We start from the raw sequence: 16529 nt of genomic DNA, 5'->3' as shown, positions 1-16529 counted from the left end.
TGTATAGGAAAATGTGATGCTCAATAGTTTATAATCTTGAACTAATGTTATTACTTTAAATCTTACAAAAAACCTTACACTTACGTTGGGGCTATTAATTTTTCAACTTAATATGGTTGGAGTACTTAAGCTATCTTTTATGTAACATTGCTTTATTTGAGGGAACTATTTTATTACTGGCATTATATAATAACACCTGTATCAAAGGGCCCCATATTTCATGTCATCATAAAGAATGTATGTATCTCATAATTGTAAAGAAAACCATTCTGTAAAATGCTGGGTTCTTCACTATATCGTGTCATATATATCAGTACATGGATTACTTTTCCTTAGCAAATGGAGGCATTTTGGTTTCTATGGAGACCCAGCACTTACTTTTGATTTGCATGGAAGTGAGATCAACTCTCACTTTGCTGAAAGCAGTGTATCCAGCAGGTGGGTAGTCATTTTTACATGCACAGTCTTGCCTCCTGCTTCCATTGAAGGGGCATTCATAGGGATTTTGAAGTCTGTAACAACATTGGGACATTGTATTACTTGATGCATTTGTTAGACCCCCATGTGGAAAATGAAGAACTTAGAAAATACGAAACATAGCCCGGCAGTGGTGGTATACACTTTTAATCCCAGCACTCGGGAGGCAGGAGAGGTGGATCTCTAAGTATGAGGCCAGCCTGGTCTACAGAACAAGTTTTAGGACATCCACTGCTACATACAAACACATACACACACACACACACACACAAAGGTAAAACAGAAGTATTTCTATTCTTCAACACCATAGTGCCAACACGCTAACTGAGAAAGAAGCAGAATCACCATGACTAAAGTGATAACTTAAATGTAATTAGCCAACTTAATATCACAAGAAATGGTAATACTAGGAGGTGTGGTTTTGTTGGAGTGGGTATGGCCTTATTGGGGGGGGGGGGCTTTAAGGTTTGCTATGCTCAGGACACCCAGTGTCTCAGTCAACTTCCTGTTGCCTGCAAGATGTAGGACTCTCAACTATCTCTCCAGCTCCATGTCTGCCTGCATCCTACCATGTTCTCTGCCATGATGATAATGGACTATAAGCAAGCCCCTTTTCCTTACAGGAGTTAGTGTGCTCATGGTATTTCTTCTCAGTGATGAAACCCTAACTAAGACAACTAACATGCAGAATCCTTAGGGAGAAATTCAAGGAATATTACTACAAAAAATTAAGATGTAACTCTCCCAGTTTTTGTTGCTAAAATAAGTTGGATTTCTATAAAAATAGACAAGGTCTTAAACTTATCCCTTCTGTATTGTCCCACACTCCCCCTCTTTGTGATGACAGGCTCACACATGGCTAAGGTCCTACTGTGTCCACCTCCTTCTCAATTGTCTGTCCTACAGGTGTAATCCCAATGCTGTGCCAAAGACTCAATACCTGAGCACCCTAACAGTGCACAGACAGAACAAAGCATCTCATACCTCAGGCCATACACTTCAGAAAAGTTGTCTTCTCCTTTGACCAGTGGTAAATATTCTTTAGGGTTCTCCAGTTGCATGCCCGAACAATGGATCTAAAGGGAACACACAAAACTCTAGAAAACACTTTCCAAAGACAGGATCAAAGTTAAAATCAATTAGAAATAGTTTTCATAATACCTTCACTGTTCTTCCCCTGATGTTAAGGTCGTAGTCACCATCTTTGGTAATGTTCTTTGTAACTTGGATTTCTTTGCAGGTGGCGAATAATTTACCTTCAAGGATAAAGTCACGTGACACATCAACCCTGAGCAAATCCCAAGCAGCATGGACTTGACCCTCAGAATCATTGCTGTGCTCTGAAGGTCTGGCAATGTGTGGCAGAACGTAACAGCTGCTAGATCTAGTTTCACATTTTAGCTGAAACTTAGGAACACTTGATGCTGGGTAGATTTTGGAATCTATTACTTACAGTCATTGGCATAACATTTCTTTTGAGCATCTGGCTTTAAAGGCTTTAAACATAAGTCACTGGGCCAACCGTTTTCAGTCCTGCATTCTACTCTTCTCTCCATTATCCCATTTCCACAAGTGACTGAGCACTGTCAACACAGTAAAGTCGGAGGTAAAATAGATAACAAGTAATAAGGCCAGGAAACCCATACTGCCCTCTCCAAGACTAGACTCTTTAAGATCAAAGTGAGGGACAGTCGTGGTTACAACTATGGAAGATACAAAAATATGCCGGGGAAGGGTAGTCACTGGAGTGGAGGAAAAGAATCCTTTAGTGTGAGCCTGCAGCCGTTGTTTCTTAGGTGCTGGTTTCTTGCTATTTATCTCATACAGTTGTATCATCAGCACACGACAAACATTCAGTAAACATTCCTTTATGAGTCTTATTAAAGCTGCCTATGTATACATAGCACACTGTAAATACTTAATAAACATTAATCTCATTTATTACCATCATTACAGCTACTTAGAGGTTTTCCTTATGATGAATTTACAAAGTAATATTATTGTATTTCCATTAAGTTGATGAATAGAATGTAGTGTAAATAATATGTATTATAGACATATTAGAGAAAGCTACTTCACTTAGCTGATATTTCTGAAGTATCTACATAAAGTCAAAGCCACTATACATGTTCTCCAAGGACTAAAATGAGAAATTTTGCTATCTTCTTATAAGAAAGTTAGAATACAGACAGAAATGATAAGATACTTATATAAAAATCAAATAAAGTGATTTTTTAGACAATGGTGTAGAAAATAACTTGGAAGATTTACTTAAAATACACATTACCAGGCATTCCACCTCTGAAAAGCCTTATGCAAAGGGCCTTACATTCAGAATTCTGGACTGACCTTGCTCCATTTCCCCACTTTCCAAGTGGCTACATGCAAACAGCTTCGAATGTCGCATCTGTACACGTGAGGAGAAGGTTTCACAGGACATTCTCCATAGGCTACAGGCTGAAGCTGATGGAATGCATGCTTCTTAGAGGACCGGATCCTGGTGCAGTATGTAATCTTCTGTGGGTTAGTGAACCCGCAGTTACCTGCACACTGAAAAATGCACACTGTAAGGAAATTGGGAGTCCTGGAACTCGCCCAAGGCCTAATGTCTGTTAGCTGCTACATATGTATCATGCATATCGGTTCTACATCAACTCAATTGACCAGCTTCATTCATGGTGGGGAAGCCAAGGTGCAGAGACACTTGGGCAGCTTATACAGAGTCACGCCACAAAATACAAAACAGCAAGATTCAGCCTAGATTTTGCCTCTGAGGAGCCTGTGAGGAATCTTTCTTTCCATCCTTGAGCACTCTATTCTGCCTATTAGACATAGTGTCCTGTCCTTATGCCATTCTGACAGTCTTGGGTTTTCACACAATAAAATCTGAAGACTTCAAAGAACTCAGAAATTCATGTGTTCTTTCTTTCACAGGAGCATTTGTATAGGCTGAGTTCCTTACACTTTGCTGTGACTCTTAGGAGCACCTTGCCACATTGGTGTGAAAGCTGGGTAGAATTTTGTGACAAGATCAATCACAATGTTGTGGCTTGCTGAGTTTCAACAGATGCCTAGTGAACTCAATGGGGGAATAATAATCTCTTCTTTGGTTTATGTTGGGTTTGTAGGGGCAACCATGTGCAATTATAGATGTAGGTGATGACTTCATATCTTAAATGAAAATAGTCAAAATGTATCAGACCTAAGTAGATGAATTAAAATAATAAAACTTTGAAGAAAATATAAGTGTACATCCTTCTGGCCAAAACTAGGCAGTGATTTTCATAGATGTAAAACCCAAAACCCAAAGAACCATGATAGCAAAAGGATAATTGACATCAAAATTTAAAATGTGTATAAAGAAGTTGACAAGTATGGGAAACCTAATCAATCAGGGAAACCCAGAAACCTCTTCCCAAACAATACAGGCTGCTGCCAATGTTCTTGGTTAACCATGAAGGTGAGACCCTATTGCTGAAGATACCACACAACTTGGGGGGATCGAGCTAGAACTGACTTAGAAGCTTCTTTCCTGCGGACAAGATCTCATAGTGTTAGAGAGTAATTAAGTCCTATCCTGCAGGAAAGTCTATGAACCATAACAACAACCAGCAAGATATGCTCAAGGGTGAGACAGTGCCACACATCTTGGAAGTAACCAGCAGTTGTCTAATTGGACTTAAGACCCACTTACTAAGTAAGAATTCATGTCCTGATACTAGGTAACAAGTATCCACGAGTAAACTAGTCACGACTAGTAAAGTAGTGAACTACCTACAGCTGGTAAAGTCATAAATCCAGGGGATAACCCACTTTCCTGAACCAGCTTTATTCCCAACAGTATTATTCTAAATCCCTATTTTGCATCCACAGAGAGGAGTAGCTCTAATCCCTCATCAACGAGACTTCTTTTTTTGCCAGGGTGTTTCAGGACAGCAAAAGGGAAAGAAGTTAACGACACCTTACCTGAGATGAGTCTCCCGTCACCACCATATACTTGCAGAGAGGGTTCCTGCACTTTTTGATCGAAAGAGGTTTCCTTAAAGGATCGCAGAAACTTTCATTCACTTGGATGTTTTGTTCATCTGTGCATTTCACTAGACGGTAGGTCTCCTTTTTCTTACAGGATGTTGAACACTGGAAGTGCGATGAGAAAAACCAGTAACCGTTTCTGAGGTGAAGGGTCTTTGCAAGTTTGCTTGTTGAGGCATGGGTATAGTGGTGCATAATTGCAAAGTCAGAACTCCGGAGGGGCGGTGGGAGGAGCAGGAGTTCCAGGGCAACCAAGGTTACTGGAGCCTCTGCCTCAAAATAAGTGGGTAAGGGAAGACAGGACAGAAAATGAAATGGAAGAGGAGGGAGAAGGAGAGAAGAGGAGAAGGGAGGGGAGGGGAGATGAGAGTACACATCCTCACATCATACACACACACACACACACACACACACACACACGATGATAATAATAAAGGTTTTAAAAATTAAGAAGCAACGGAAAAGACAAGCTCCTGTTGCCACTCACATCTAGCCAGGCTCCAGTTGTCCACTGGTACTTCCTGCAGTCCTGGTGCCAGCACCGCTGATGCTGCTGAGGCCGGGTAGCTGGATCGCACATGTCTTCAGCCACTGGACCAGTGCCTCTCAATCTGCAGTACACCTCCCTCTGCTGCAGCCCCGAGCCACAGGTCACAGAGCACTACAAAGGAGCCCAGAGGATCTGAACAATGTAGCTAGCAAACACCGAATCGCATATCAACAACAAAAGAGAACATTGCACATTTTCTTATTTGTGGTGAACCGGTCCCGCTATTGTATCATACATTAGAGAGAAAATCCCTAAGATGAGTGTGTTTACTATTGTCTTATCTAGAGAGTCTATATAAATACATAGTTTTTTTTTTAAAGCTGTTATTCACAAGTTTTCTGGAAACTGTAACTGCATTGGGGTATGCTAGGTGACATACCAGTGTGACAACCCTTGGCTGAGTTCAACATGCTTAATGTCTACACAAGGCTACCATATTGTTCTAAATGAGACTAAAATTCTATTACTATGCCAATTGTTCTCCATAAACAATAATTTCTAAGACTTGTTATATTGATATTTTTATGTGCAACACCCACTATAATTTGAACCTGTTGGAGGTCTAAATATTTGCTAAGCTGTTGAATCTTGATTGTATTTTTATGAGCAGCATTCTGAAAAGGCTTGAATAAATGATAAATTTAGACAACCTTGTCTTGGTCCTTCAGTCCTCGTTTTCCTTAGCACGATTAATGAGCATTTGTTACTGTCCATATTTCTACAAACACTTCATTCATTCAGTCGCTCAGAGATTCTCTAAGCCTGGAGTTCTCACGTCATCTCTCTGCTCTTCTTCCCCAGTGCTCGCCGGGATTGCCCTACCTCAGACACAGCAGCGCAACCTTTATTACGCATGCCTCCAGGCTCCCCCTGCCCTGCACTGGTACCCAGTACCAAATCCACACCCTCACTTTGGTACTTGTTACGGTAACATCATCATCACCTGCCACTTTCCTTCCTCATCTGAGCTGAGATTCATATGACCTTTAGGAGGCTCCCAAATAACAGACATTTGTATCTCACAGGTGGAAAGCTCGTAATGAAAGCACCGGAATATTTGATGTCTGTAAAATGGAGCTTTCTAAGGCCCCTGTACTTAATAGTAAGATAATATTAAGTACAGGGGTTCTACCCTCACGACTCACTTCCCAAAATCCTTACGTCCAACAACATTACTTGTAGGGGCAGGATTTTAACATATGAATTTGGGGAGAACAGAAACTCTTAGCTTGATGAAGGACAGTTGAAGCTTTGCTCTCTCTCTCTCTCTCTCTCTCTCTCTCTCTCTCTCTCTCTCTCGAGCCCTCACTGACTTGTCTCCTAGAAACGGAGACTCGGCCAGTTTTCAGCTCTGGGATGTCAGGTGTTCCCAGATCCAGCTATATCTAAAAGCAGATACTGACAATAACAGAAAACTTTAAGTCAATATTAGCAAAACACGAAGAAGGTTGAAGGATGTTTATTAATCGTGCTTTTGGTTGTCTTTGTCCCCTGTTATTCCAGAAAGGATTGGTGGTCACATAGAGTAATGTTTGAAGACTCATTGGTATTCTCAACAGAGATAATATAAGAAAGAAATATCTAGTGTTTTTCAAGCTCCCTATTTTGAAATTTCAAGCACCCCATGACATCTAACCCCATATGTTCTACTTCAAGATACGTTTTGTAATAAGAAAAATATTTAAATCCCACCAACGCTAAGATCTGAACTTAACCAGTGGCTCAGATCACTCTCACAGACCACAGCGGCTTTTCACCTGAGTGGCTGCCGAGTCAAACTCCAAAGACACATTCTTTCTTCTCACTTCTGAATACCATGCATATTCCTTCCATTTACATTGACCTACAGGCCATGCATAGGCTATTGAATTCTACCAACTCACTAAATGTGTTCACCAGAAAGTCATCTGGCTCTTGGTATGGAGGTAAGAACGTATGCATTGTAGCATGTGTAATACTAGGTAGACAGACATAGCAAGATGCAGTCTGGCTCATCTGAACAACTTACAAAAAATGACTAGCCTATAAAGTAGTCATGTTTTGTAGTTATAAAAACCTACTGACAATCTTAGAAATGTAAATTGTATTTGGATAAGATCCTTACTGTAACCTTGGAAGAGAATCCTTGGAAAACCTTAGTTTACAAAACACTTCTAAGCAAGAAGTTCTACCAAACAAATAATATTTTCTTAAGTCAAGAAAACACAGAGTTTGTTTGGTTTTGTCTTTTGATCATGGTGCAGCTTAGAAATAATTTATGGAGGCTTTAAATAGCTATATTAGAATACAGAATACTATATCCTTAACATGGACATCTTCCCTAAAATGAATATGCCCAGAGATGGCATAAAAAGAATTTACTCCCCAGTATTGTTTTCTAATTAAATTTTGTCTAATTGAATAAATTATACTTTTTAAATGTCCTACCTTAGTTTTATATATTTGGTGAAGATTATTATTATGTACAGAGTGACTCAGAATAGAAATATTGAATTTGCTTGTCTCTTTTACTTTCCTCCCACAGTGTTTCTGTCACTCAGTAGGCTCTCTCAATTCTTCTGTCTAACAAGTAGCTACTGAATCTTTATCATGACCACCTTGTTCTGGGGCTTGAATGGAATAGAATGAGACCCTTTTAATAGCTCTCTAAATTGCCCAGCATGTTGGCCCTGATCAAGAGGAGATGAGTAATTAAACTCAGGATTCCATCACCATCTTTTTTCAGACCTACAATGGCTTTCCTAGGTATACGGTGGCCATCATTTACGTCCTATAGTGTGAGCTAAGATATGAGTGTCTCTTAATATCTTGTATGACTTCCTATTGTCTTTAACATGTAAGTCTGAACAATGCCCCATGCTTACTTCTGCAGCACTATCTCGGGCTACTAGCTTGTCTCTCTCAAAGACAATGGATATACTGTTTACCAAGCACCTTACTTCACACTTGGCCAAATTTCTTTTATTTTGAACGTGGTGACTTAGTTATCATAGGATTTGCTATCAAATTTAGTTATCAAAGTGTAATCTTCATTGATTACACTTGTCACATTGTGGGTTTGTTACATGTGGAGGACTAGTATGTCTCTGTGCAGAAAAAGAGCAGACTAGCTCTCCTAAAGAGGGCGAAACACTAAAAAGGCACAACCACATTTGGACAACCAAATCCACAGATGTTTCCCATACACAGTGCACAACTCTCCAGTTGAGCTCAGGTAGGACCAAGGGGTGTGTCTGTGAAGTAGGAGAATGCTTTACTTTTCTGGGTCACCAAGACTCCTGTGGGTCCCAAACACCTTTCTCTGCTACATCTGTTCATGATTGCATCACGGGGAGTCTTTTTTGGCCTTTGACCATCTGCCTCACAAAAGCAAATACATCATCTTTCCACATTGGCTTGACTTATGCTAAAAATGAAACGATGCAAGCTCTCCTAAAGGAATAGGCTTCAGCCGCAAGGATGGATGTTAAGACCAATAAAGACACAGATGCTCTGTACAGAATCTGTCTTCTTTTTACATTGTTTTCCTTCGTAATTAAAATTCGCTTCATTCACTTACACCGTCCCCAAGTCTCTGTCAGAAACAAATGGCCACTTGTGTGGTTCTTACTGTTCAATTTATTCTACAAAAAATCCTCTTATGAAGTCAATAGTTTCAGGCTATACTTACACTACAAATAGTAATGTGTTCTACACATCTATACTTTCAGAGAGATGCACAAGATAATCACTGGTTGCTTCTCTGTTCCAATTGCATAAACTGTAGCATTGCTTTAATATAATTATTATAAAAGAATATAATTCTAAAATAATAATAATCATTTTTATTGCCACCCTGAATGAGACCTCAGCTCCAAAGATGCATTTGGAAAACTGCTGGCCAGATTAGTTCAAATGACTTAGAAAGGAGTGCCTTTCATTGGTTATCTGATAATGTTCCTAGTGTATTTAGTGGTGTTTGCTAATTACTGCTGCTTAACAGTGACAAACAGTGTAATACAAGACAATTTGTGTCTGATGTCCAGATGTGTGGCTTTAGAGGCAATTTAAATACTCGACTCATTAAAACTAACAAATGAACTCACCACCCCAGCACACATATGACCTCCTAGAAAAAAAAGACATTTTGTCATTTGTGTTTAGGGAATCCCAGCTTTGCTTGTGACCCCACCCTGAGCAGACTCCTCAATGTGTCAAGTCCCAAGTATGATACTGAGTGTCATCCACGTGGACAGTGTCTGTGCCTAGGGGAAAATTTTTGAATGTTTATCTCCCTTGGTCAGGGCCAATCTAGTAGACAATTTAGGAAGACAATAGAATAATCTTATTCTACTCTTTTCTCTTCAGAGATCAGTTAAATATCACCAAGTTCCCAGCAGAACAACCTTTTGCAGAAGCTGCCTGTTTTACAATGAAACTAGAGAATTTTTTATTCGGTATCAATGAGGTGATACGGTACCCCTCAAACACCAACTGTCCATCAAAAAACTATGTAGGTATGGGGTTCTTGTACTAGAGTATGCTGAAGCATACATTCACTTTTCTTTCAAAATTGAGTTGCCAGCCTGGACCGCATGTGTTTATCCACTTCTTTTGTGCTGAGTTTTCTTAGTCCTTCCAAAGATCTCAAGCCTCACTTGTTCACCTCTAGTTGCAACTATGCCTGTAATTTATTCTCTGTCTCTCCAGGATGCCATCTTAACTCAATTCCAAGATTCCGAGATGGAAACAAGGTCATTATTAATACATCACCGGATATACTTTGTTGTTAGATAACCAAGATGATGCCGGTAGCCATGAGCCCTATGTTCACTAGCAAACTTTCCTGTAAAAATGTAACCTCAAAATAAAATTGAGAAACTAAATTATTTTACCAGTAAACTTAGGCAAATGCAACAGTGCTATATAGTATTGAGCACAGTGCAGAACATTCTGTAATAAAAGATGCTGTAAAGAAGTCAAACTTTCAAGGTCATTACAAATGCTGAAATCAGACTTTAAAATGTAAATATAGATATCTAGAGATGATGGGAAGGAAGATAGGAGATAGATGATAGATAGATAGATAGATAGATAGATAGATAGATAGATAATAGATAGATAGATAGATAGATAGATAGATAGATAGATAGATAGATAGATAGATCATGTGATAGTTGAAAATGCCACATACCTCATTCCATCTATTGGCTTTCCATGAAGGGCACCGTCCCGATCTACAAGCTTTGTGAGTTCGAGGTTTATGCAGATGACTGCAATGTTTTTCTTCTAATTTTCTTTGGAGTTGATCAATGCAGAAGACCTCCCGGTACTTTACACCTTTACCACAAGAAGCTGAGCACTACAGAAGATACACAGATACACTCAATGTATAACGTATTTTTATTATCTTATCTCCAAAAGTACAAAATGAAGTAAGAAAAGCACTATTGCTTCAACATTTTTGTTACCCAACTTACTGGTATTTTCAGTTATCGAGAATTCAAAATTTACCAATGTAAATTAATTAATACTGACATTATAAAGCAGCCATTCCTTCCACAAAGTACCGACTATCTAAACTGTACTAGCCATAAACTCTGGCACATAAAGATTTAGATTTACTAAAGTTAAAGACTGTTTTTAACTAGCTGAAAGTTATGTTCAAACCTGTAATCTGGTTTGTACATAGGGACATAGGGTCACCATCTTGTATATATGTATTATCATACTTTCACACTAAGATCTGATCTTTCTCCATAAAAACAAAATGTCCCCACGATCACTCAGCATTGTGAGCCAACTGAGAAAGCAGCTTTGTTTTCTTCATACATTATTTCTGTATTTTGCACATCTCTGTACTAGCAGTCACCCAATAGAGACAACAAAAGCTTTGAAAATATAATTCCAGGCATGAGTCCAGTGCACTGTGGTAGACAGCTTGGACTTTGTCACAGAACACTGCCTTAATGTCAGTTTCTTCTCCTTGGGAAGAGAGGCTAAAACACCATACCTATAAACTCCCCATAAGATCCACATAAGAGGAATAGGGATTGTCTAACATAGTTCTATTACCCATGTGGATCCTTATGAAATATTAGATATATTAGATTCCTCTTTTGCCGTTCTTCTTTATGAGTTCCCTGAGATGCTCCTGATTGATAACTTCAGCATGATAGATGGACCAGGGAAAAGTCAAGCAACGTAGACACAGATCCTAGACAACTCTTATTGCACCAGTATGGAAGGAGTGTCTATCATCAGCCCTCCAACTTATACAGTAAAACAGTCTTTTAAAAGAGGAGTGGACATTTGATTTATCTAGAAATATGTAACAGATTGTGATAATGTTGGATATTGTATTCTCTATATATTTATAACATGTGTACACATACATGCATGCACATACACACACATATAATTAAAGAGGTTGGAGAGATGGCTCAGCAATTAAGACTGTTCAATCATGCAGAATATTACAAGTATTTTTGAGAATAATCAGCTCCTTTACAAAACAATTGCAACAGGAGAAAAGAGACTGAACGTGAGACTTCAGTTTGGCCTGGAATGCAGACTCACATGGTATGAACCAAAAAGCCACTCTTCAGAAAACAGAACAGTTTTCTATTCATTTCCTACTCTTTTTATTCCACCTTATTTTAATTTACTGGAGTTATCTAAACTATGATTAGTTAATTCAAACCATCACTATACATTCCCTAAATGTAAACCAATTTTATAAGAAAATTTTTATTTTTATAAAAGTAAAATTAATAAATATAATTTAAAGTATATTTCTTATTTGTTCAAGAAATGGCAGTGCCACTCTTTTGCCTTTAATTCATTCTCTTCTTCCATTATGAAGCACCCAGTTTTAATCAATGCTCTTTTTTTCAAATATTGTATTACACAACTTGTCATCATGGTTTTGCAGGTTTTTTTCACTTCACTTTATGTGTAAGGGTGTTTTGAATTCATATATGCTTGTGTACCACATGTGTGCAGTGCCTGCCGAGGCCAGAAACGGGCACTGGATGCTCTGAGACTAGAGCTACAGATGGTTGTGAGCTGCCTTAGGAATTAAGGAGCAGCCAGTGCACTTAATTGCTGAGCCATCTCTCCAACTTCATGATCATGAAAATTCAAGGTACAATAATATTTCTCACCCTTTTGTTGATGTTTTATTTTTTTAAATTTCATTTTACATTCCATCCACAGTTCTCTCCCTGTCCTCCCATCCTTGACTCCCACCTCCCCCCCCTCAAGACCATTCCCACCCACTCCTCCCAAGAGGTAAGGGCTCCCATGGGAAATCAACAAAGTCTGTCACATAAAGTTGGTCCTCACTCTTTAATCTTAAAGACTGATTATTATTTTCTTTCTTAGATTAACTATCCCAAGTTCTTTTACTTCTCTAAAGGCTCCAAATTTGTCTATACACACAGATATGCGCGCGTGTGTGTGTGAGCTCGTACACACACACACACACACACACACACACACACACACACACACTCCTCTAAGCTACAAAAACTACAGAACCAAAGATTTGCAAAGTAATTTATGCTTTGGATGGACTTAAAATAAAACTCTTTCTTTTGAGTTCTGAACAAATACAGATCTGTTTCCCCCCCAGTTCTGAGGAAGAGTAACTGCAGCATTTTATCACGTCTGATGAATGCCATGTGGGAATTTCTCTAAAGTAAAAGAGAAGATGCTATGCGAAGAATTATGTTTTCATTGGAAAGAGGCAGCGACACCATAAACAATAGTGAAACGTTACCCCCTTCTTCACCCAAACCACACTGCATTCTGAACTGGGAAAACTGCACGAAGTCATCCATCTCACGGAAACCCACAAAACACAGCGATTCTTTCCTCTGGTGCCACAGAAAGATCTCTTGTCTCTCAACTTTTAAGACAATTGATATCTGATTATTCCCTTGGAATTGTATTAATACCATAAAGTTTCTCTCTTGCATTCTTGTCGATGATATCTTCTTAAAAGTCACCTGTATTTCCTAAGTCTTTCAAAACTCGAGTATTGCTCATTCAGGACCATGGTTGCCATGGTCATTCCCCATCCATGTCTACAGCATACTTTGATCACACCCACCACTCGCCTCTATTGTCATCTTCTCCATCTCAGTTCCCTTCCTCTCTTCTAATGGATGAAGATGGTCCACAATCACAAGAACACAAGCTGCTTCCTACCCAGCAATAGCAAATAAGCATCAAGTATTCCAAACCAATGTTGTTTACAAATGAGTCGAATAAAAAATTTCTATTAAAAACAAAACAGGCCATTTGAAGGAAACGCACAGCTTGCATGTGATAAAATGGAGCCACTCCAGGCCTTCAGGGGACCCGAAGCTTCCTATTCTGGGAGAATGCAGCCTATACTGATAGGAATTAACTCTATAACAGGAATATTCTATAGTGAGAAATATTAACTCTAGAACAGTAATATTCTATACTGAGAAGAATTAACTCTAGAACAGCAATAGTCTTCCTTTTACAAAATTGCTGCAAGGAATTATAGAATAAAGTTATTTGTTATTTCAGTACAGATGATAGAAAAATCAACGGCTCAGTTATGGAGACTTTTTGACTAGTTTTAAAACCATAAACTGCTGAACAAATTCAAATGAGGAGATGGAGGCTGCTTTGATCTAACACATGAGAGCCTTTGCTTCTCCAGATGTTTATAAACTTGTTTAATCCAGAACGTTATCCTTTCTGACAGTTGTACGAAGCATACTGACATTGGGAGAATTAGTATGCGTGCTAGCTAGTACTAACACAACAGCCCTAAAATACATCTGTTGCGGTCCACCCCAGTGATGCAGAACCGGCCCTGTACAGACGTCCATTTTTATGTGACATTAGTAAGATAACATTTGTGAAGGCAAAAGGAAGATACTTTTTCTTTATGTGAAGAAATGACTAAACAAACTTCTAAGAGCGCTTATAACACTATGAAAGTTGTAAAACCATATGAATCAGTAAAGAACCAGAAGAATACAAAACAGCACACTGATTTTAAGTGGGGGCAGGTTTAAGGACATTTTCCGTGCTGCCTATGGGGGTCAGTAAATGGCAAAGACGGAGGTCAGTGGATGAGACAGTTATAATGTCTTTCTCTGGGAAGTACTCCGCCTACCCCACCTAGGATGCCAACACATGCCCTATCCTTCCTCACCAACACCATGCACATTTACCCTGCTCAATACTGAGCGTAACCTTCATTTCCTCTCTAAAAATGGCTTTTGCTCTTTTCCGAGTGTCTTGTTTTAAAATAGTAGACAATCTGTCTTCTCCTAATCTTTAAGAGTCTTTAATTCAGAATATGCATGCTTAGGTTGGTTTTCACAGTTCCCTTCTTACACATCCTGCTTCTCATCCAATATGCCTCTAATCATCTTTTCTCTGCATCTTTTTTCTCTTGGATAATAAACAAACCAAGAACAGACACACCAAAGAGAAGCATGGAAAATAGGAAGGCCTCAGAATCACTTTTTCCCAATTTAACGCATTACAAGTTGTTCACTCTCCTCTTCTATGAGGAAGAGATAATTGCAGTACACAATAGACCAGAGGAGTGCGAGTTCATTCACTCCCTTGTGCTTCTCTGACTTCACTCAGAGTCCACTGGAGACACATAACAGGTGTGAAATGGAACATTCAAAATTCCCTTGTTTCCTACATACGCCGTGTGGTCAGTTGCTCTGAAGTGAAACTCCCTTCTTGACAGAAGAAGACACTGAGTCCAGGAAGCTCACAAAAAGTGAAGCCTCAAGACCAGGGAAGCCTGTCTCCAAGATTACATAAACAATGCGCATCTCCTAGGGACAGAAGACCGGCAGAGCAGCCAGAAGCTTGTGCAAGGAGCTTCTGGATTCAGCTTTAGTGAGTTGTCCCTGACAGTGATAGAGCTACCTATGTATCGCTATGGCTAAAACCTCACTGGCTGGTCGAGCTAGACTTTGGTGGAATCTTCCCTTTGCCCTGCAGCTAGTGCTGTATCTGGGGTCAATAGGGAGTTGTTCCTGCCTCCCCAGGAAAAAAACAGGCAACAACACACCAATAATCATTTCCATTTTAGTCCTTGAAGGTCCTGTAACTAGTTATCTGGAAAAAAATCTGAAGTCTGGTCTGTAGAAAAGAAGTCAAAATTAAAACTATAAAAATTGCGAATGTGCATTTCATTTGCCTTAGTATAGTATTCTCTATGAATATAAATATGCAATATATAAATATATACATATGCAAATGTATACATAGTTTACTCTTTAGTTGGGGGATTGTTCTATGTTGTCATGTAAATTTTATTTATACTTCTCTAAGAACAAATATTGAAACTAATATTCAACTGTTGGCATATAAGTTAATAAAATCACTATGAAAAACCTGTAGGAAGTCCCTCAGAAAACCAAATCCACATCTACTTTATGGTTCATATATTTCATTCCTGGCTGTAACCCTGAAGGAAATGAAGTCAACACCCCCGAGAGACCTGTGTAGCCACGTCGCAGAATGAAGTAGGTGTCCATCAGTCAACGAGTGGCTAAAGAGAGCTTGCTACTTGCAGAGTGCCTTTGTTTCCAACCATTAAGATGAACAAGACATGGTGTTTTCAGAAATACTGGTGGAACTGGAGTTGGTCTTGTGGGTGAAGTTAGACAGACACAGAAAGACAAGCAGCGCATGCTCCCTCCCTCTGGGAAAAACAACAAACTCTGACAAGATTGCCTGAAAATAGAAGAGGGACTGATAAAGATGAAAAAGAGGAAGGATCTGCAGAAAGTGGGTGGGTGAGGAGGTGGTTATATCATCACCAGTTCTCTGAAATGACTTTTGATAAGTAAATTTGCCAATAACCAGTTCTGAAAATTGGCTTCTAATAAGGCCATTTATTTATTCTGGGTCAGTAAATAAGAATTAGAACTAAATGTTAACAGCTGAACCACGGCTTCTTTCACATCTGTCTCATTGAAAGATAAGAAAAACACACCAAGAAGGAAACCTGTTGTAATAGGAGCGGCGGGGCTGCGTCCCCAGCACCCCGGCCGCCTGCTAGCTTATGCCTGAAATAACAACACACAAACTGTATTCATTTAAACACTGCTTGGCCCATTTATATCTAGCCTCTTCTAGGCTAATTCTCACATATTAATTTAGCCCATTTCTAATCATGTGTGTAAGCACCCCAAGGTGCGCTTACCAAGAAGATTCTAGCCTAAGTCCATCCTGGGTCAGAGCTTCATCGTGTGTGTCTCTGAGAGGAGCCATGGAGTCTGTCTGAGGAGTCTTACCTCACTTCTTCTTTCTCCCAGCATTCTGTTCTGTTTACTCCTCCCACCTATGTTTTAACCTATCAGGTAGGTCCAAGGCAGTTTATTTATTGCTTAACCAATGAAATCAAAAGATTGATATATGACACTCCCACATCAGAAACCTCACGATTTTGCAATATAATTGTAAAGCCTTT

At 39.2% G+C, this 16529-nt stretch overlaps 1 protein-coding gene across 1 annotated transcript in view; it reads right to left on the bottom strand.

Annotated features, from left to right (window-relative positions):
* The window catches only part of Adamts20 (ADAM metallopeptidase with thrombospondin type 1 motif 20), a 107702-nt gene that overhangs the window by 13242 nt on the left and 77931 nt on the right, over positions 1-16529 (bottom strand). Inside the window, exons 29-36 of the mRNA XM_050130883.1 lie at positions 10233-10400; positions 4997-5170; positions 4444-4614; positions 2827-3027; positions 1931-2060; positions 1639-1733; positions 1462-1553; positions 379-512 (exon numbers count right to left, since the gene is read on the bottom strand). Coding sequence (XP_049986840.1) covers positions 379-512; positions 1462-1553; positions 1639-1733; positions 1931-2060; positions 2827-3027; positions 4444-4614; positions 4997-5170; positions 10233-10400 — 1165 coding nt within the window. The remainder of the gene's footprint in view (positions 1-378; positions 513-1461; positions 1554-1638; positions 1734-1930; positions 2061-2826; positions 3028-4443; positions 4615-4996; positions 5171-10232; positions 10401-16529) is intronic.

This window comes from Alexandromys fortis, unplaced genomic scaffold, assembly GCF_014885135.2.
Source record: "Alexandromys fortis isolate MF-2015 unplaced genomic scaffold, M_Fortis_MF-2015_v1.1 scaffold_28, whole genome shotgun sequence".
Lineage (NCBI taxonomy): Eukaryota > Metazoa > Chordata > Mammalia > Rodentia > Cricetidae > Alexandromys > Alexandromys fortis.
Note: the sequence above shows the minus strand (reverse complement) of the source record. Positions and strands in the feature narration are given on the sequence as shown.